Raw genomic sequence first — 21,639 nt, forward strand, 5'->3', positions numbered from 1 at the left:
TTGCAATAATTTCGGCAGATAATTTTAGAAAGAAAGGGTCCAGATTGTCAAGCCCAGCTGATTTGTAGGGGTCCAGATTTTGCAGCTCTTTCAGAACATCAGCTGAATGGATTTGGGAGAAGGAGAAATGGGGGAGGCTTGGGCGAGTAGCTGTGGGGGGTGCAGTGCTGTTGAATGCAGTAGGGGTAGTTAGGTGGAAAGCATGGCCAGCCGTAGAAAAATGCTTATTGAAATTCTCAATTATAGTGGGCTTATCGGTGGTGACAGAGTTTCCTATCCTCAGTGCAGTGGGCAGTTGGGAGGAGGTGTTCTTATTCTCCATGGACTTTACAATGTCCCAGAACTTTTTAGAGTTGGAGTTGCACGAAGCAAATTTCTGTTTGAAAAAGCTAGCCTTGGCGTTTCTAACTGCCTGTGTGTATTGGTTTCTAACTTCCCTAAAAAGTTGCATATCGCGGGGGCAGTTCGATGCTAATGCAGAACGCCACAGGATATTTTTGTGTTGGTTAAGGGCAGTCAGGTCTGGGGAGAACCAAGGGCTATATCTGTTCCTGGTTCTAAATTTCTTGAAAGGGGCATGCTTATTTAAGATGGAGAGGAAGGCATTTAAAAAAAATAACCAGGCATCCTCTACTGACGGGATGAGGTCAATATCCTTCCAGGATACCAGGGCCAGGTCGATTAGAAAGGCTTGCTCATTGAAATGTTTCAGGGAGCGTTTGACAGTGATGAGTGGAGGTCGTTTGACCGCTGACCCATTACGGGTGCAGGCAATGAGGCAGTGATCGCTGAGATCTTGGTTGAAAACAGCAGAGGTGTATTTAGAGGGCATGTTGGTTAGGATGATATCTATGAGGGTGCCAGTGTTTGCGGCTTTGGGGTTGTACCTGGTGGGTTCATTAATAATTTGTGTGAGATTGAGGGCATCAAGCTTGGATTGTAGGATGGCTGGGGTGTTAAGCATGTCCCAGTTTAGGTCACCTAGTAGCACGAGCTCTGAAGATAGATGGGGGGCAATCAGTTCACATATGGTGTCCAGAGCACAGCTAGGGGCCGAGGGGGGTCTATAGCAGGCGGCAACGGTGAGAGACTTGTTTTTGGAGAGGTGGATTTTTAAAAGTAGAAGTTGAAATTGTTTGGGTACAGACCTGGATAGCAGGACAGAACTCTGCAGGCTATCTCTGCAGTAGATTGCAACACCGCCCCCTTTGGTCGTTCTATCTTGTCTGAAAACGTTGTAGTTAGGGATGAAGATTTCAGAGTTTTTGGTGGACTTCCTAAGCCAAGATTCAGACACAGCTAGGACATCCGGGTTGGCAGAGTGTGCTAAAGCAGTGAATAAAACAAACTTAGGGAGGAGGCTTCTAATGTTAACATGCATGAAACCAAGGTTATTACGGTTACAGAAGTCATCAAAAGAGAGCGCCTGGGGAGTAGGAGAGGAGCTAGGCACTGCAGGGCCTGTATTCACCTCTACATCCCCAGAGGAGCAGAGAAGAATAAGTATGAGGGTACGGCTAAAAGCTATAAGAATTGGTCGTCTGTGACGTCCAGAAAAGAGAGAAAAAGGAGCAGGTTTCTGGGGGCGATAAAATAGCTTCAAGGTATAATGTACAGACAAAGGTATGATGGGATGTGAGTACAGAGGAGGTAAACCTAGGCATTTAGTGATTATGAGAGAGATATTGTCTCAAGAAACATCATTGAAACCAGAAGATGTCATAGCATGTGTGGGTGGAGGAACTGAGAGGTTGGATAAGGTATAATGAGCAGGGCTAGAGGCTCTACAGTGAAATAAGCCAATAAACACTAACCAGAACAGCAATGGACAATGCATATTGACATTAAGGAGAGGCATGCTTAGCCGAGTGATCAAAGGGTCCAGTGAGATTCAGACAGCTAGCCGGGCCATAGGTAGCAAGCTGGTGGAAGATGGGAGGGAGGTCTGTTTTTAGCCACCTCGTGCGTTTCCGTCTGTGGGTTAGTGGGGTTCCGTGTGGAAGGGGGGACCTGTCCAAGTTGGCAAAATAGTTAGTTATAGTGGCCCAAGAAATGTGTCCGATAGACCTATTCAGATCGCAGCCGAAAAGACAGCTAACGATTAGCCGGCCGCAGATGGGCGATCAGGTTACGTCGCGACGGAGGGGCCAGTTGGATAACTCCCTCGGGCAGATAACGTCGGTGGTCCAGTCGTGAAGACCCGATGGGGCTCCGCATCGGCAGTAAAAACGGGTCAGGATAGGTGAGTTGTAGCCCAGGAGACACTTCAGTTGGCTAGCTCAGGAATAGCCCAGGAGTGGCTGACGGAACTCTTCAGCTAGCCTTCCCTGTAGCTCAGTTGGTAGAGCATGGTGTTTGCAACACCAGGGTTGTGGGTTTGATTCCCACGGGGGGCCAGCACAGAAAAAAAAAAATGTATGAAATGTATGCATTCACTACTGTAAGTTGCTCTGGATAAGAGCGTCTGCTAAATGACTAAAAATGTAAAAAATGTCTAGCAGGCTAGCTCCGTAATAATGTGTGTTAATTCCGGGACCGACGTTGCCAATAGTCACTCAGGTAGCAGCTAGTTAGCTGCAAGATCCAGGTGTAAATGTCCAGAGCCTGCTGTAGATATCGGGGAAAGGAGAGAGAATAGGTCCGGTATGCTCTGGTCTGAGTCGCGCTGTACAAAAACTGGCGATAGCTTTTAGAGCTAATGGATAGCTGAGGACAGCTAACCGTGGCTAGCTGAACTTCAACGTTAGCCAGTGAAAGTGGCTAACCTCTGGCTAGCTTCTGTTGTGGAATTCAGATGAGGTAAATAATACTTTATTTTTTAAATTGGTGAGGCGGGTTGCAGGAGAGTGCTTTGAGGTTGAGTTTTTAGAATAAAAAATGTAAAAAGATAAGTGAAGAAAAAATATGTAAATATATATATACACGGGACACGACAAGAGGAGGGTAATGGACGTCTGAACTGCTACGCCATCTTGGATATTACAGAGGGGTCAAATACTTATTTCCCTCATTAAAATGCAAATCATTTTATAACTTTTTTGACATGCGTTTTTCTGGATTTTTTTGTTATTCTGTCTCTCACTGTTCAAATAAACCTAGTATTAAAATGATAGACAGATCATTTCTTTGTAAGTGGGCAAACGTACAAAATCAGCAGGGGATCAAGTACTTTTTCCCCCCACTGTATGTATAGTTTTTTTTGTGTGCTCTAGGGCAACGGTGTCTAGATGGAATTTGTGGTCCTGGTGACTGGACCTTTTTTGGAACACCATTATTTTGGTCTTACTGAGATTAAGTGGCAGGGCCCAGATCTGGCAGAATCTGTGCAGAATATCAAGGTGCTGCTGTAAACCCTCCTTGGTTGGGGACAGAAGCACCAGATCATCAGCAAACAGGAGACATTTGACTTTAGATTCTAGTAGGGTGAGGCTGGATGCTGCAGCCTGTTCTAGTGCCCTTGCCAATTCATTGATATATGTATATATATTGAAGAGGGTGAGGCTTAAGCTGCATCCCTGAAATGTGTTTTTTTGCCAATTTTGACCGCAGACTTGTTGTTTATGTACATGGATCTAATAATGTTGTATGTTTTTCCCCCAACACCACTTTCCATCAATTTGTGTATTAGACCCTCATGCCATATTGAGTCGAAGGCTTTTTTGAAATCAACAAAGCATGAGAAGACTTTGCCTTTTTTGGGGTTTGTTTATTGTGCAGGGTGAATATGTGGTATGCCATACGATAATTTGGTAAAAGACAAGTTGACATTTGCTCAGTACATTGTTTTAACTGAGGAAATGTACAAGTCTGCTGTTAATGATAATGCAGAGGATTTTCCCAAGTTGACTCATATCCCACGGTAGTTATTGGGGTCAAATTTGTCTCCACTTTTTCGGATTGGGGTGATCAGTCCTTGGTTCCAAATATTGGGGAAGATGCCAGAGCTAAGGATGATGTTAAAGAGTTTAAGTATAGCCAACTGGAATTTGTTATCCGTATATTTTATAATTTCATTGAGTATACTATCAATACCACAGGCCTTTTTGGGTTGGAGGGTTTTTATTTTGTCCTGTAGTTCATTGAAGGTAATTGGAGAATCCAGTGGGTTCTGGTAGTCTTTTTAATAGTTGATTCTAAGATTTGTATATGTTTTTGCTGTTTGTTTGATGTCATAGAGCCAAAAAGATTGGAGAAGTGGTTTACCCATACATCTCCATTTTGGATAGAGGAAGTTGTCTAAAAGGGATTTAATTTGTTTTTGCCTAATTGTTTTTTGCCAGGTTTCCACACTACATTCCTTCCATCTATAGCATTTCTTAATATTACTCAGTTCCTTTGGCTTTGATGCCTCAAGATTGAGTATTGCTCTGTTCAAGTAGACTGTGATTTTGCTCTGAGAGACTCTGGGTTGAGGTCAGTGGTAAAGTAGTCGACAGTACTACTGCCAAGAGATGAGCTATGGGTTTACCTACCATAGGAGTCCCCTCGAAGCCTATCATTGACTACAGTTGAAGTCGGAGGTTTACATACACCTTAGCCAAATACATTAAACTCTGTTTTTCACCATTCCTGACATTTAATCTGAGTAAAAATTCCCTGTCTTAAATCAGTTAGGATCACCACTTTATTTTAAGAATGAAATGTCAGAATAATAGAGAGAATTATTTATTTCAACTTTTATTTCTTTCATCACATTCCTAGTGGGTCAGAAGTTTACTTACACTCAATTAGTATTTGGTAGCATTGCCTTTAAATTGTTTAACTTGGGTCAAACGTTTCGGGTAGTCTTCCACAAGCCTCCCACAATAAGTTGGGTAAATTTGGGCCCATTCCTCCTGACAGAGCTGGTGTAACTGAGTCAGGTTTGTAGGCCTCCTTGCTCGCACACACTTTTTCTGTTCTGCCCACAAATTTTCTATAGGATTGAGGTCAGGGCTTTGTGATGGCCACTCCAATACCTTGACTTTGTTGTCCTTAAGCCATTTTGCCACAACTTTGGAAGCATGCTTGGGGTCATTGTCCATTTGGAAAACTCATTTGCGACCAAGCTTTAACTTCCTGACTGATGTCTTGAGATGTTGCTTCAATAAATCCAAATAATTTCCCTCCCTCATGATGCCATCTATTTTGTGAAGTGCACCAGTCCCTCCTGCAGCAAAGCACCCCCACAGCATGATGCTGCCACCCCTACGTTTCACGTTTGGGATGGTGTTCTTCGGCATGCAAGCCTCCCCCTTTTTCCACAAACATAACAATGGTCATTATGGACAAACAGTTCTATTTTTGTTTCATCAGACCAGAGGACATGTCTCCAAAAAGTACGATTTTTGTCCCCATGTGCAGTTGCAAACCGTAGTCTGGCTTTTTGATGGCGGTTTTGGAGCAGTGGCTTCTTCCTTGCTGAGCGGCCTTTCAGGTTATGTCGATATAGGACTTGTTTTATAGTGGATATAGATACTTTTGTACCTGTTTCCTCCAGCATCTTCACAAGGTCCTTTGCTGTTGTTCTCGGATTGATTTGCAGTTTTCACACCAAAGTACGTTCATCTCTAGGAGACAGAATGCATCTCCTTCCTGAGCAGTATGATGGCTGTGTGGTCCCATGGTGTTTATACTTGCATACTATTGTTTGTACAGATGAACGTGGTGCCTTCAGGCGTTTGGAAATTGCCACCCAAGGATGAACCAGACTTGTGGAGGGCTACAAATATTTTTCTGAGGTCTTGGCTGATTTCTTTTGATTTCCCATGATGTCACGCAAAGAGGCACTGAGTTTGAAGGTAGGCCTTGAAATACATCCACAGGTACACCTCCAATTGACTCAAATTATGTCAATTAGCCTATCAGAAGCTTCTAAAGACATGACATAATTTTCTGGAATTTTCCAAGCTGTTTAAAGGCACAGTCAACTTAGTGTACATAAACTTCTTACCCACTGGAATTGTGATACAGTGAAATAATCTGTCTGTAAACAATTGTTGGAAAATTTCCTTCTGTCATGCACAAAGTAGATGTCCTAACCTACTTGCCTAAACTATAGTTTGTTAACAAGAAATATGTGGAGTGGTTTAAAACGAGTTTTAATGACTCCAACCTAAGTGTATGTAAACTTCCGATTTCAACTGTACATACACAGCGTGCGACAGAGCTGCAGGAGTTGTGACCCGTTTTTGTTGGTTATGTTGTCATAGTTGTGCCTAGAGGGGCATATGGGCGAGGGAATGCTGTAACCTCCAGGCAGGTGTTTGTCCCCCTGTGTGCTGAGGGTGTCAGGTTCTTCTCCAGTTCTGGCATTTAGGTCGCCACAGACTAGTACATGTCCCTGGGCCTGGAAATGATTGATTTCCCCCTCCAGGATGGAGAAGCTGTCTTCATTAAAGTATGGGGATTCTAGTTGGGGGATATAGGTAGCACACAGGAGGACATTCTTCTCTGTTAAGATAATTTCCTTTTGAATTTCTAGCCAAATGTAAAATGTTCCTGTTTTGATTAATTTAATTGACTGAGTTAGGTCTGCTCTATACCAAATTAGCATACCCCCTGAGTCCCTTCCCTGTTTCACACCTGGTAGTTTAGTGGATGGGACTACCAGCTCTCTGTAACCTAGAGGGCAACCAGTGGGTCCGTCTCCTCTATACCGTGTTTCTTGTAGGATGACAATGTCTGTATTTCCGATTTCTTTGGTGAAGTCCAGGTTCCTGCTCTTTAGGCCAAAGGCAGATGACCTCAGGCCTTGGATATTCCAGGATGAGATAGTGAAGGCTTTGTGTTCCATAAAGTGTCCAATGTTGTTAGTCGTGTGGGGTTGGCCTCAGACCAGTAAGTGTGAGCAGAGCCTGCTGAGCATCTGGTGCATGCCATTGGCTTGGGCTAGTGTAAGAGTGGGGGTTGGGCCTGTTTGCCTGCTCACGGCCAGGGCATTTGTGTGACTTTAATGTTGAGGCCCTCTGCTGGAGTGGGGGGCATGTGGTGGGCTGGAGGGGCATAGGTCTGATCTAAGGGGGCCTAAATGGGGTATGGGCATGGTTAACTTGGGGGGGGGGTCTAGATGTGTAGGTTTTCTCGGCGTGAGTCCTCTATGTGTAGGTCCGGGGGGGGTTGTCTCGCTGGTCTGGGCAGGGTGTCTAATCTGTTGCTCCTGTGTGAAGTGTTGGGGCTGCGTTTGAGAGTGGTGTCCTTTAGGGTCCAGGCGAAGGTGGGCACTGCTGCCTTGTATAGGTGGACCTGGTCATAAAGGCTGTTCAAGTCCAGGGTGGAGTGGTGGGCCAGGTAAACATTTGGTTTTGAGGCACAGTCATGGGAAATACTTGCATTTTACCTGCTGTATGGTAGCAGGGTAGAAGTCTTTTCATGGTAGCAGGGTGGATATAACCACTGTGCATTGGGGAAAGTAGAAGAAGCTTTTTCAATCACTCCCTTGAGTGCTGTGGCCACCCTTTCCTGCTGTGTTCTCAGGTCGTTTGTGCCTGTGGGTATTATTATGTGGCTGGGTGACCCTAGTTGGTCCTCAGACTGAAGGTCTAGGGCACGTGTTTGGACACCAGAGTTTAGACACTCTTGTATATATTTTTTGTTTGAGTCCATAAGGAGCACATTCTGTGTCTTGTGTATGTCCTCAGTGGGTGTGGGGGGGTTTGTCAAGAGGGCTGACAGGGGGGGTGCTCAGAGGGGGTGGGATCCCCTGGGCTTGGGGTTCTTCATTTGTCTGTCCCGCTGTGTTGTCGACGTGGTCTGGGTTCGGAATGTTGTGGTGTTGAGACTTTTGTCGGGAGCTGAGGTGGGCTGTTCTGCCGGCTTCTATGCGTGGGTGGCCACCTCTCTAATGGGTTGTTCTCTGTCACACGCCATCCCTCTCACCCTCTCCTCCAGCAGTCTGATCCTCTCCTCTAGTGCTCTGTTCTCCTGCTCTTTCTCCTGTTGATGGTGTCTCACCACAGTCCAGAGTGCAGATATGTCTCTCTCCAGGTCTGGTTAAGGGGGTGTTGTTGTGCTGGACTGTTGTCTGGGTCTGTGCTGACTGGAGTGTAATCACCTGCTGTTCCAGCTCCACCTGTCTTACCTCCAGCTGGGTGAATTTATCCTTCATTTCAATGAGGGAGTAGTACTCTGTGCTGGGAGGTTGACTTTCCGCTTGGGGTTGCTCGTCTGTGGGGTTATATAATGAAGAAGTCTTGGGTTGCTCGTCTGTGGGGTTATATAATGAAGAGGTCTTGGGGTTGAGGTCTTGGGGTTGCTCGTCTGTGGGGTTATATAATGAAGAGGTCTTGGGGTTGCTCGTCTGTGGGGTTATATAATGAAGAGGTCTTGGGGTTGCTCGTCTGTGGGGTTATATAATGAAGAGGTCTTGGGGTTGCTCGTCTGTGGGGTTATATAATGAAGAGGTCTTGGGGTTGCTCGTCTGTGGGGTTATATAATGAAGAGGTCTTGGGGTTGCTCGTCTGTGGGGTTATATAATGAAGAGGTCTTGGGGTTGCTCGTCTGTGGGGTTATATAATGAAGAGGTCTTGGGGTTGCTCGTCTGTGGGGTTATATAATGAAGAGGTCTTGGGGTTGCTCGTCTGTGGGGTTATATAATGAAGAGGTCTTGGGGTTGCTCGTCTGTGGGGTTATATAATGAAGAGGTCTTGGGGTTGCTCGTCTGTGGGGTTATATAATGAAGAGGTCTTGGGGTTGCTCGTCTGTGGGGTTATATAATGAAGAGGTCTTGGGTTGCTCGTCTGTGGGGTTATATAATGAAGAGGTCTTGGGGTTGCTCGTCTGTGGGGTTATATAATGAAGAGGTCTTGGGGTTGCTCGTCTGTGGGGTTATATAATGAAGAGGTCTTGGGTTGCTCGTCTGTGGGGTTATATAATGAAGAGGTCTTGGGTTGCTCGTCTGTGGGGTTATATAATGAAGAGGTCTTGGGTTGCTCGTCTGTGGGGTTATATAATGAAGAGGTCTTGGGTTGCTCGTCTGTGGGGTTATATAATGAAGAGGTCTTGGGGTTGCTCGTCTGTGGGGTTATATAATGAAGAGGTCTTGGGTTGCTCGTCTGTGGGGTTATATAATGAAGAGGTCTTGGGTTGCTCGTCTGTGGGGTTATATAATGAAGAGGTCTTGGGGTTGCTCGTCTGTGGGGTTATATAATGAAGAGGTCTTGGGGTTGCTCGTCTGTGGGGTTATATAATGAAGAGGTCTTGGGGTTGCTCGTCTGTGGGGTTATATAATGAAGAGGTCTTGGGGTTGCTCGTCTGTGGGGTTATATAATGAAGAGGTCTTGGGGTTGCTCGTCTGTGGGGTTATATAATGAAGAGGTCTTGGGTTGCTCGTCTGTGGGGTTATATAATGAAGAGGTCTTGGGGTTGCTCGTCTGTGGGGTTATATAATGAAGAGGTCTTGGGGTTGCTCGTCTGTGGGGTTATATAATGAAGAGGTCTTGGGGTTGCTCGTCTGTGGGGTTATATAATGAAGAGGTCTTGGGGTTGCTCGTCTGTGGGGTTATATAATGAAGAGGTCTTGGGGTTGCTCGTCTGTGGGGTTATATAATGAAGAGGTCTTGGGGTTGCTCGTCTGTGGGGTTATATAATGAAGAGGTCTTGGGTTGCTCGTCTGTGGGGTTATATAATGAAGAGGTCTTGGGGTTGCTCGTCTGTGGGGTTATATAATGAAGAGGTCTTGGGTTGCTCGTCTGTGGGGTTATATAATGAAGAGGTCTTGGGGTTGCTCGTCTGTGGGGTTATATAATGAAGAGGTCTTGGGGTTGCTCGTCTGTGGGGTTATATAATGAAGTGGTCTTGGGTTGCTCGTCTGTGGGGTTATATAATGAAGAGGTCTTGGGGTTGCTCGTCTGTGGGGTTATATAATGAAGAGGTCTTGGGGTTGCTCGTCTGTGGGGTTATATAATGAAGAGGTCTTGGGGTTGCTCGTCTGTGGGGTTATATAATGAAGAGGTCTTGGGGTTGCTCGTCTGTGGGGTTATATAATGAAGAGGTCTTGGGGTTGCTCGTCTGTGGGGTTATATAATGAAGAGGTCTTGGGTTGCTCGTCTGTGGGGTTATATAATGAAGAGGTCTTGGGGTTGCTCGTCTGTGGGGTTATATAATGAAGAGGTCTGGTCTGACCCGCTCGGGTTGGGGTATCTTTCTCGAAAGAGAGAGCTTCTCCTGCTGGAATATTTATTTGATTAGGTGAAAGTCCAGCTGAAACAGTTTGTGGCTGCCCTGTATCAATACTGTTCCAGACTTATAGAGGTTTATATTAGCTGACTCAGAGTCCTCGTTGTCTAGTATCCTGAGTTTCCACCCATCGGTAACACCCCCCCCCCCTTAACAGAGGGGTAGTGTGTTAATATAGCACTGTGCCATGCCAGCGGATGGTCTGTATGGAAGATACAGTTGCTTATGTTCCCATTCTAATAGTTAGCCAAAAGTGTCTCTTGATTTTCCATACGGAGCTTAATTTTATACTCTTTTCTTGTCTTATTATTCTTTCCATACAGAGGGTACTGTATTGTAATGACCTCTGAACAGCAGGAGGGTGCTTCTAAGACCTCTCCATTTGGTTGGGGCTCTCCTGCCACTGTTGGGCTCAAGGGCTTTGACACCTCTCGTTTCACACATCAGTGCTAATTGAAGTTGTAGCTCTTTGTCCTAGCAAGCTTGGTAGCCTTAGCATTCAGTCCTTATAAAGTAAAATATATCATTGTAATGTATTTTTTTCTTATTGGCTTTTGAAAGTGAAAAATAGCTTCAGACTAAGCATTACTCACTCAGTTCCAGGTTGGATGGTGTTTTCAGGTTTCTGTTTGTTTGACAGAGCATTTGCTGTATAGTTTGGGAATAATAATCCTTGGGTGTAGGAAGCATTCCAGGTCATTCTAGGTCATTCCGTTCAAAATCAGGTTGTAGGTTTGGAGTTTTGATTTGGAGTGAAGGTTATGTTGTTTACGGTAGAATCCTGTATATGTCCCTGCCAAAAAAATCCAAGTTTGTCTTGTCTATTTTTTTTTAAACATGCTAAAAAATGTGGGAGTTCATCTGCTCATGACCTCTGTCTCTCTCTGTCTCTCTCTGTCTCTATCTGTCTCTCTCTCTGTTTGTCGCTGTCTCCCTCCCTCTCTCTGTCTCTAACTGTCTCAGTCTCTATCTGTCTCAGTCTCTAACTGCCTCAGTCTCTAACTGCCTCAGTCTCTATCTATCTCGGTCTCTATCTATCTCGGTCTCCCTCTCTGTCTATCTATCTCGGTCTCCCTCTCTGTCTGTCTGTCTGTCTCTCTGTCTGTCTGTCTGTCTGTCTCTCTGTCTGTCTGTCTGTCTGTCTGTCTGTCTGTCTGTCTGTCTCTCACCCCCCTCTCCCTCTCTCATAGAGGGGGACCATAGAGATAATAGAATATACCCAGTACTCACTCTTTCTCCCTCTCACTCAGCAGTTTCCCCTCTGTCTCTGTCTCTGTCTCTGTCAATTCAATTCGCTTTATTGGCATGATGTAACAATGTACAGATTGCCAAAGCTTACTTTGGATATTTACAATATTAAAATAATAAGAATCAAAATTGTCAATGGGACAACAGTAACAACAATAACCAAGGGTCAACATAACCATACATTGAACAATAACAATAAGCATACAGTAGAGGACATGTGCAGGTTGGTTGGTCTGTCAGACACTGTCCCTCATCTTATGGCAGGCAGCAATGTAGTGCGCTGCCAACCCACAGCTCTCTGCGTCCTCCCCCAACAGGACGGGTAGCCCATCCTCATCAGAGAGGTCTTTGAAACCTTGAATAAGGGTTTCAAATTTGGGGAAATGAAACTAATTGTTTTATATTTTTTACATTTTGTCAGGAAATGCAGCTCTGTCTCAGGTTCTGCTGTTGTGCGGTGGTTGCACAGCCTTTCCTCTGCGTGTCTCTCTCTCTCTCTCTCTCTCTCTCTCTCTCTCTCTCATCCTCTAAGTACCACAAGGAGACCAACAATCCAGTCCGCTTCTATGGGTTGAATATTAATGCTACTTACCTGTACATTATATCAAAGTAAAAAGAGGCACTTTAACATTGAGTCATTTTCATCAGGCAGCCTTAACATTTTAAATGGCCCTGTGCTGGGAATGCATCATCTTTAATGACCCTCTTCTCTATAATCTTAGCAGAGACACATTAGCTGCAATGAATAGACTAGTGGAACATCATTTATCCCTGTTGCTCCTGTTTTAGTACCTTTAATGTACCCAGCAAGTCAATTTGATTAACTTAAACGTAACGTCCATTCGTTTCTAGTAAATGATTTCTGTCTGTGGCTAGGTAATGTTTGTCTTTCTCCTGCTGGTATTAAAACTCCTTGCTAATGTTAATTGCGGTCCATCTGGATTGAAGAGATTGCACATCCATACCGGAACTGAAGTGTGTGTGTGTCTGTGTGTATGTGTGTGTTCCCCTCCCAGTCATGGCCAGTGCAGTGCGCTGCACAGGAGAGTGTGAATAATGGATGTTTGTCGAGATCTCTGGAGGCTGTGTGTGTGTGTCTCTCACCTACCACACACACTCCACACTCCTACCTCAGCCCTCACACACTCCCAGCGCTTTTGTTTCAGGGTGGTGAGTTTAATTCTCGTGTATATGCAGACTCTCCCACTCTCTCTCTCTCTCTCTCTCTCTCACACTCTCTCTCTCTCTCTCCCTCTCCTCTGCAGAGAGCAACCTATCTTCAGTACGAGGGCCCATGTCTTCCAGATCGACCCCACCACCAAGAAGAACTGGGTTCCCACCAGTAAACACGCCGTCACAGTCTCCTACTTCTACGACAGCACGCGCAACGTCTACCGCATCATCAGCCTCGACGGCTCCAAGGTGTGTGTGTGTGTGTGTGTGTGTGTGTGTGTGTGTGTGTGTGTGTGTGTGTGTGTGTGTGTGTGTGTGTGTGTTAAAGATTTGTAAAAAGAAGGGGAAGATATTAGAGGTTGCACATGGTTCCCCTCTCAGCAAAGGTGATTTTTATGGGGAGCGAATTAGAGGTGGCACCAGGCTGGCTGGGCTGGTGCCACCTCAGGCTCTGGGCTGGTAGAACTATAGATCAGTTAGAATCAATCATGGATTGATTTACGTGAAACATGTGCTTGTGTACTGTACGCCCTCTTCCCCCTCACAAACATTTAATCGTCCCCTCGCTCAGAGACACGGACAGAACCAGAAATTGAGCTGCAGTCTCACTCAACACACACACACACCCTACATTTCCCACCAGTGCGTGTGTGTGTGTGTTTCCATGGCCAACGGTAGCAGCGGCAGTAGCAGCAGAGCCCGTGGTTGGTAATGGCGTGGGGGCGTTGTGGCCTGTTATGTTCTGTACGTCATAACAACGATTATTTTTGTCTTCAGAGGGGTGCAGGGGAGGAGGAACTATTTCAGCACCGCAACGGTTATGTAATGCTCTCTACACACACACACACACACAGAGTCCTCTGCTTCTCTCTCCACTGCTGTGTATGTGACCCTTGGTGCTGTGGAGCTACTGTAGCTAGCTAGCGAGTGGGTGAACTCAACTGTGGGGTTACCGTTACTGCGCTGTGCTGTGTTAAGCTTGAAACAGCAGGGAGAGGGTGGGCTGCACTGTGGCGCTGGCTACCTGCCTGCCGCTCTAGGACACGCTCGTCATTAACATCAACACGCATAGACACGCATAGACAAACACAGAACTTCACACACACATACACAACTTTCCATAGAAAGTACATACAGCAGTCGCTTTATCCTGGCGCCAGGCCCAGTTCTAAAGGGGCAGTTGAAATGGGCTTTCTTGCATTGGAATTATATCGAATTCTGCTTATATCATGCTATACCGCAGTAAACAAAACATTCACATGCAGATACTCTGAGACCATTGAGTGCTTTTTGACGTGACAGGTTGGCGCGAAATCTGTAGCCTATCTCCGCTGCGCTGTATCAGCACGATGGACAGCGCCCTACACATTAAAGCGAGGCCGTTAGTAATGAATATAGGCTACAAGATGGATAGGCTGTTTGGAATAGGTGAATTACCCTATGTGAATGCAGCCGTACACACCGCTGCCTTACCAAAATAATGCAAACTAAATGCTGAAAGTAGTAGCCCACATATTCATGCACGCCAACAAAAACACTGAGTAGCAGTTTGGCTTCGAATAATGCTAGCCAATCAAAAACACTGAGTAGCAGTTTGGCTTCGAATAACGCTAGCCAATCAAAAACACTGAGTAGCAGTTTGGCTTTGAATAATGCTAGCCAATCTAAAACACTGAGTAGCAGTTTGGCTTCGAATAACGCCAGCCAATCTAAAACACTGAGTAGCAGTTTGGCTTCGAATAACGCCAGCCAATCAAAAACACTAGCAGTTTGGCTTCAAATAACGCTAGCCAATCAAAAACACTAGCAGTTTGGCTTCAAATAACGCCAGCCAATCAAAAACACTGAGTAGCAGTTTGGCTTCGAATAACGCCAGCCAATCAAAAACACTAGCAGTTTGGCTTCAAATAACGCTAGCCAATCAAAAACACTAGCAGTTTGGCTTCAAATAACGCTAGCCAATCAAAAACACGTTTCCAATACGTGAAGTTCTATTTACAACCACAAAAAACAATATGTTAAGAAGAAAACCATCATAGAATGTATCTATTTCTATGATGAACCAACCCGATATGTAGCTATACCCAGGGGTGTCATTTGGCTAAGGAAGTCATTTTGCCATTCCGTACCCTGGCTATGCCACCTAGATCTCTATAAAAACCAAGCAGCTACATAGAACAAAAATATAAACGCAACATGTAAAGTGTTTGTCCCATGTTTCGTGAGATAGACAGAGTGTGTGGCGTCGTGTGGGCGAGCGGTCTGCTGATATCAACGTTGTGAACAGAGTGCCCCATGGTGGCAGTAGAGTTATGGTATGGGCAGGCATAAGCTACGGACAATGAACACAATTGCATTTTATCGATGGCAGTTTGAATGCATAGAGATACCGTGACGAGATCCTGAGGCCCATTGTCGTGCCATTCATCCGCTGCCATCACCTCTTGTTTCAACATGATAATGCACGGCCCCATGTCACAAGAATCTGTACACAATTCCTGGAAATTGAAAGTGTCCCAGTTCTTCCATGTCCTGCATACTCACCAGACATGTCACCCATTTAGCATGTTTGGGATGCTCTGGATTGACGTCTACGACAACATGTTCCAGTTCCCGCCAATATCCAGCAACTTCGCACAGCCATTGAAGAGGAGTGGGACAACATTCTACACGCTACAATCAACATCCAGGTCAACTCTATGAGAAGGATATGTGTTGCGTTGCATGAGGCAAATGGTGGTCACACCAGATACTGACTGGTGTTCTGATCCACGCCTCTACCTTTTTTAAAGATATCTGTTACCAACAGATGCATATCTGTATTCCCAGTCATGTGAAATTAGGGCCTAATGAATTTATTTCAATTGATTTATGTCCTCCGTATGAACTGTAACTCAGTAAAATCTTTGAATTTGTTGCATGTTGCGTTTTTATGTTTTTGTTCAGTCTCGATTGTCTCTTACATTTTCAGAAGAGTTGCAGCCTCATTGAAGCTCTGGAACTTCCTGAGTAATCGATGATTCCATTCTCCCTGCAATATTCTTGTAAGATCCCCCTCAAATGCCAGTTGGATTAGTTGAGCTTTCCTCGGGTGTAACATGCTTCTTCTGTACTGACTGAACACATTTGTCAAAGTGGATAAGTGAGTTCTCGCATGTAGCTGTGGCCCAGAGAATCATTGCAGGATATCAAGTGGGGTCCATTTCTCCTCATTGGAAAAGGAGTGAGCGATTTCAGTCTGCAAAAACTGGCAAGCGACACTAAACTCAGCTTCCACCAAATCAGTTTTGCTTAGATCCAGCAGGGGTTTCACTTTTTTCACATCTAGAAAGTCATGGCTCTCTGGGTCAAGGGCACACAAGCCCTCCATCAGTTGGCTGTTGCTTTTGCTGAATCATTCGGACATTTCACCAATGACAGTATCCAACGAGCTGAAGAACAGTCTTTTACACTCAGTCTCTTCTCCTCTGTCCTGCTGGCCTACTGTACTGTCCAACACACATTGCTGGAGATTTGTACTTACATAACGTCGTCATTTGCTTGGAGCTGGTGGTGAGTCAGTGCCACTTGGCACTGCACTGTGCCCAAATGGCTTGGAACTCGCTGTCACCTCAGCTTCTCAATGCTCTCCAATGCACTGCGGACCACTTTGACTCCAGTGTAAAGATCTGTTGCTTTTGCCTGGAGTCATTTGTTTGGAGGATCAAGAAGACTGAGGATTCTGTGCACCATGGTGGCTGTAAACTTAAAGCCAGGGTTCCGTCACTGCCTTCAGAAGTCCTTTAGCCTCGAGTCTTACTGCTGTGTTGTAAGAACACGGGCATTCGATGTCAACTTCACAATGCTGTCGCAAGTTTTAAAAACCACTGACACTGTAGCCAGGTGTCCCCTCCTCCCTTGGGTTTGTTTGGATACTTTGGCGAAGGCAATTTCTGATATCCATCGTGGCAGTGGCAGATTAGCTGATTCGAGCTAGCTAAATAGGCTAAGGCTCATAACACTAAAGCTTTTTACAGCTAGCTAAGAAGCTATCTAAAATCTGTAGGCGTGAGGCGGAGTGGAGTGAAGCATCTTCAACGGTAAACTTGACCCCACCCTCGCCCTCACCCCTCTCCCCATTCAATGGGGATGTGACACACACACACACACACACACACACACACAGAGACAGACAGCCAGACTTTCCATCTGACACAGATAGCTAATTTATATTCAGTCGTTACTGTTGCTGTAGGCAACCATCCAGGATACAAGCCCACTCATCTTAGACAAATGGGCTTCTACATAAAATGATCAGCATTGCTTTTGTGACTCATAGAACTCTTCTTCCTTTCCCAGGCAATCATCAACAGCACCATCACCCCCAACATGACCTTCACCAAGACCTCCCAGAAGTTTGGCCAGTGGGCCGACAGCCGAGCCAACACCGTCTACGGTCTAGGCTTCTCCTCAGAGAACAACCTGCTCAAGGTACTCACAGCTAGCACACGTTTGATTTGCCATGTGCACACAGTTTACATCCGGTCTAAAAGGTGCGGCAAAATGCTTGTGTGCTAGCGCCCTCAGAATTGCATTACAATAAGCAATAATCAATATCAATAATAGTCAATTCAAATACGAAAATAAGTCATAGAAGAGGTATTATGCAAATGAATAGCCTGATATGTACACAATATGATATACAGAATAGGTAGCACATTCACTATGTCAAGTACTGTAATTACAATATAGGGGATAGTGGGGTAAGTTGAGCCATCCTTGTTTCTAGGAAACGATACGCAAAATGAATCGTTTGACCAAATATTTAGGAAGAGGTCATTTCATGGAGTCTGTGAAGGAAGAAACCTCTTGGGAAAAGTGGTAAGCAAGTTAGGTCCTAAACCTTTCTATATCTATCTGGGGCAACCGTTAGAGATATTTGGAACCCTACTCCACTATTTAATTATATTTAGTCCTACCTCAGGTCAAAAATGGGACACCACCACTTAACACACCCTGTAACTCTTCTGATGTCAAGTCTTGCACACCCAAATACCTCTTTGCAGCTGCCACCACAACCTCAATTTTCTGCTATAAATACTAAAACTCCAATCTTACTGAAACATACAGTACGAGTCAAAAGTTTGGACACACCTACTCATTCAAGGATTTTCTTTATTTTCACTATTTTCTACATTGTAGAATAAAAGTGAAGACATCAAAACTATGAAATAACACATATGGAATCATGTAGTAACCCAAAAAGGTGTTAAAGTAATCATAATATATTTTATATTTGAGATTATTCAAAGTAGCCAACTTTTGCCTTGATGACAGCTTTGCACACTCTTGGCATTCTCTCAAACAGCTTCACCTGGAATGCTTTTCCAACCGTCTTGAAGGAGTTCGCACATATGCTGAGCACTTGTTGGCTGCTTTTCCTTCACCCTGCGGTCCAACTCATCCCAAACCATCTCACTTGGGTTGAGGTCAGGTGATTGTGGAGGCCAAGTCATCTGATGCAGCACTCCATCACTCTCCTTCTTGGTCAAATAGCCCTTACACAGCCTGGAGGTGTGTTGGATCATTGTCCTGTTGAAAAACAAATGGTAGTCCTACTAAGCGCAAACCAGATGGGATGGCGTATCGCTGCAGAATGCTGTGGTAGCCATGCTGGTTGTGTGCCTTGAATTCTAAATTAATCACTGACAGTGTCACCAGCATAGCACCTCCACACCATCACACCACCTCCTCCATGCTTCACGGTGGGAACCATATAGGCAGAGATCATCCGTTCACTTACTCTGCATCTCACAAAGACACGGCAGCTGGAACCAAAAATATAATTTGGACTCATCAGACCAAAGGACAGATTTCCACCGGTCTAATGTCCATTGCTCGTGTTTCTTGGCCCAAGCAAGTCTCTTCTTATTATTGGTGTCCTTTAGTAGGGGTTTCTTTGCAGCAATTCAACCATGAAGGCCTGATTCATGCAGTCTCGTCTGAACAGTTGATGTTGAGATGTGTCTGTTACTTGAACTATGTGAAGCATTTATTTGGGCTGCAATTTCTGAGGCTGGTAACTCTAATGAACTTATCCTCTGCAGCAGAGGTAACTTTGGGTCTTCCTTTCCTGTGGCAGTCCTCATGAGAGCCAGTTTCATCATAGCGCTTGATGGTTTTTGCGACTGAAATGTTCGGCTTTGACTGACCTTCATTTCTTAAAGTAATGATGGACTGTCGTTTCTCTTTCTCTGAGCTGGTCTTGCCATAATTTGGACTTGGTCTTTTACCAAATAGGGCTATCTTCTGTATACCACCCCTACCTTCTCACAACACAACTGATTGGCTCAAACGCATTACTACATGATTTCATATGTGTTATTTCATAGTTTTGATGTCTTCACTATTATTTTACAATGTAGAAAATAGTAAAAATAAAGAAAAACCATGGAATGAGTAGGTGTGTACAAACTTTTGACTGGCGCTGTATATTACTTGTTGGCCTATCCCTCTGGACTGGTACAGATCTACTACTCACACCACTCCTCTCAGGATCCCTCCCCCTTGACCCATCTTCCTCTACTTTCTTCACTACCTCAGCATATGACAACTTCTGCACTATTCAAACCCTGGAAACCTTAACCTGCCACTCTCGCACCAGACATTTCTGGTCCCCAGCCCCATGGGCACCCCTACAATTAACACATACCACTACTTTACCCAATGCTACACATTCCTTTGTCTCATGCGCTTCTGCACACTTCTCACACCTAGGAACCTCCCTCATACACACTGCTGCTACATGCCCGTAAGCTTGACACCTGTAACAATGTAATATATTCGGCACAAAAGCTCGTACAGGATAACTTATATATCCTAACATCACTTCGTCAGGCAATGAATCAAAACTCAAAAGAGCAGACAACAACTCTTCTGTTCCACCACTCACGCCACCCTGTCTGCATCTCACCAAACGACGAGCATCACAAACACCGGGCTGCTTCGTCTTGATGTTCTTCTTTATCAAAAGCTTCAGAGACACTTTTCCATTTGAAACAAGCGCGCTCTTTCCACCGTCTCACTTCATGCGCTTGATACCCGCCACCGTAAATTATGTATGTCTATGCTTTATACAATTTAGGCACCTGATCTGAGCCAAAGGGGAGACTAGGCATCTACCATGCCACCACTATCAGATTAGGGGGGGGGGGGGTTAATGTAGCCTATGTTTTTTGTCCCCCCACTTTGGTGCTGAAATCACCCACTAATTAACTTGCCATTTTTTGCAGATTAAGTGTTTGAGCTAGTAATGTATCAATATTTATTGTTTACAAATTAGCTATGTAAATTTTTGGATTTCACCCCCATCTCAAAATCTAATGGTTTTGACTTGTTTGGATGTTTTTTAGTGAGCTTCTTTTTTCCTCCCACTTTGGCCATGCGGTTAGGGATGGGAAGTCCATCTCTTTTTACTGACTCAAATCTTTGACTCGTTCAGACAAAAGAACAAATCTTTCGACTAATTTCACTCTGTTGTGTCAGTAATGCCCAGAGCATGCAAGACCCTCTACCGGCGAACGATTAGATGAAAACTTGAAAGTGTCATGATTCTACAAGCCTCTTGTTTACGTCGTTCACCATATGGGGCTTATTGGAGCGGTCATTCGAGACTAAGACTTGTAAAAGTGTGCTTTAAACAATGTACATTTCTTGATTGCTAGGCATACAAATACAATTATCTCTTGACACATTTTAAACTAGGTCTAGTTGTGGCTTCAACCGGACTAGATTGTGAGCGACTCATGGCTGAATACATTGCTTGACTGCCGTGAGGGTGGTAAGTGCAATATTGTTTTGCGAACTGCAGCACCCCAAACGATTCGTTTTCAAGTTTGTTTAGCAGAGGCTGTGTATGTTTTGGTTCTACAAAGCTGTGTCTATATGTATATATGTCATATATGACAGCCTGTTGGTGGTTGGAGCACGTCTCTGGAGCCGCTGAGCCAGAGGAGCATGTATCAATCCTGCTACAGCAGTGGTTCCCAACCTTTTTATAGTCCCGTACCCCTTCAAACATTCAACCTCCAGCTGCGTACCCCCTCTAGCACCAGGGTCGGCGCACTCTCAAATGTTGTTTTTTGCCTTCATTGTAAGCCTGCCACACACTTTAACCATATCTACATGTACATACTACCTCAATCAGCCTGACTAACCGGTGTCTGTATGTAGCCTCGCTACTGTATATAGCCTGTCTTTTTACTGTTGTTTTATTTCTTTACCTACCTATTGTTCACCTAATACCTTTTTTGCACTATTGGTTAGAGCCTGTAAGTAAGCATTTCACTGTAAGGTCTACACCTGTTGTATTCAGCGCACGTGACAAATAAACTTTGATTTGACACACACACACACACACACTGTATGATACACTCATTCTTATGTTTTAATAAGTGTGAGTTTTTGTCACAACCCGGCTGGTGGGAAGTGACAAAGAGCTCTTACAGGACCAGGGCACAAATAATAATATAATAATAATAATCAATAATTTTGCTCTTTTATTTAACCATCTTACATATAAAACCTTATTTGTTCATCGGAAATGGTGAATAACTCACCACAGGTTAATGAGAAGGGTGTGCTTGAAAGGATGCGCATAACTCTGCAATGTTGGGTTGTATTGGAGAGAGTCTCAGTCTTAAATCATTTTCCACCCACAGTCTGTGCCTGTATTTAGTTTTCATGTTAGTGAGGGCCAAGAATCCACTCTCATATAGGTACGTGGTTGCAAAGGGCATCAGTGTCTTAACAGCGAGATTTGCCAAGGCAGGATTCTCTGAGCGCAGCCCAATCCAGAAATCTGGCAGTGGCTATTTTCACAGAGCTGCTTGTTGCAATTTCGATGAGGCTCTCTTGTTCAGATATCGGTAAGTGGACTGGAGGCAGGGCATGAAAGGGATAACAAATCCAGTTTGTGTCATCCGTTTCGGGAAAGTACCTGCGTAATTGTGCACTCAACTCACTCAGGTGCTTCGCTATACAATGAAGGAAAGATCTGTGTGTTGTCCTTGTTACTGCAGACCG

At 44.7% G+C, this 21,639-nt stretch overlaps 1 protein-coding gene across 3 annotated transcripts in view; it reads left to right on the forward strand.

Moving 5' to 3' along the window:
* The window catches only part of LOC115203925 (homer protein homolog 1), a 73,387-nt gene that overhangs the window by 28,015 nt on the left and 23,733 nt on the right, over positions 1-21,639 (forward strand). For 2 of the 3 annotated variants that reach the window (XM_029769020.1, XM_029769019.1), the window contains exons 2-3: positions 12,669-12,825; positions 16,915-17,046. In XM_029769020.1, coding sequence (XP_029624880.1) covers positions 12,669-12,825; positions 16,915-17,046 — 289 coding nt within the window. Of the gene's footprint in view, positions 1-12,668; positions 12,826-15,535; positions 15,621-16,914; positions 17,047-21,639 lie in introns of those variants that run through there. The other variant, XM_029769021.1, reaches the window with a different exon arrangement.

This window comes from Salmo trutta, chromosome 12 (genome assembly GCF_901001165.1).
Source record: "Salmo trutta chromosome 12, fSalTru1.1, whole genome shotgun sequence".
In the NCBI taxonomy this organism is placed as follows: domain Eukaryota; kingdom Metazoa; phylum Chordata; class Actinopteri; order Salmoniformes; family Salmonidae; genus Salmo; species Salmo trutta.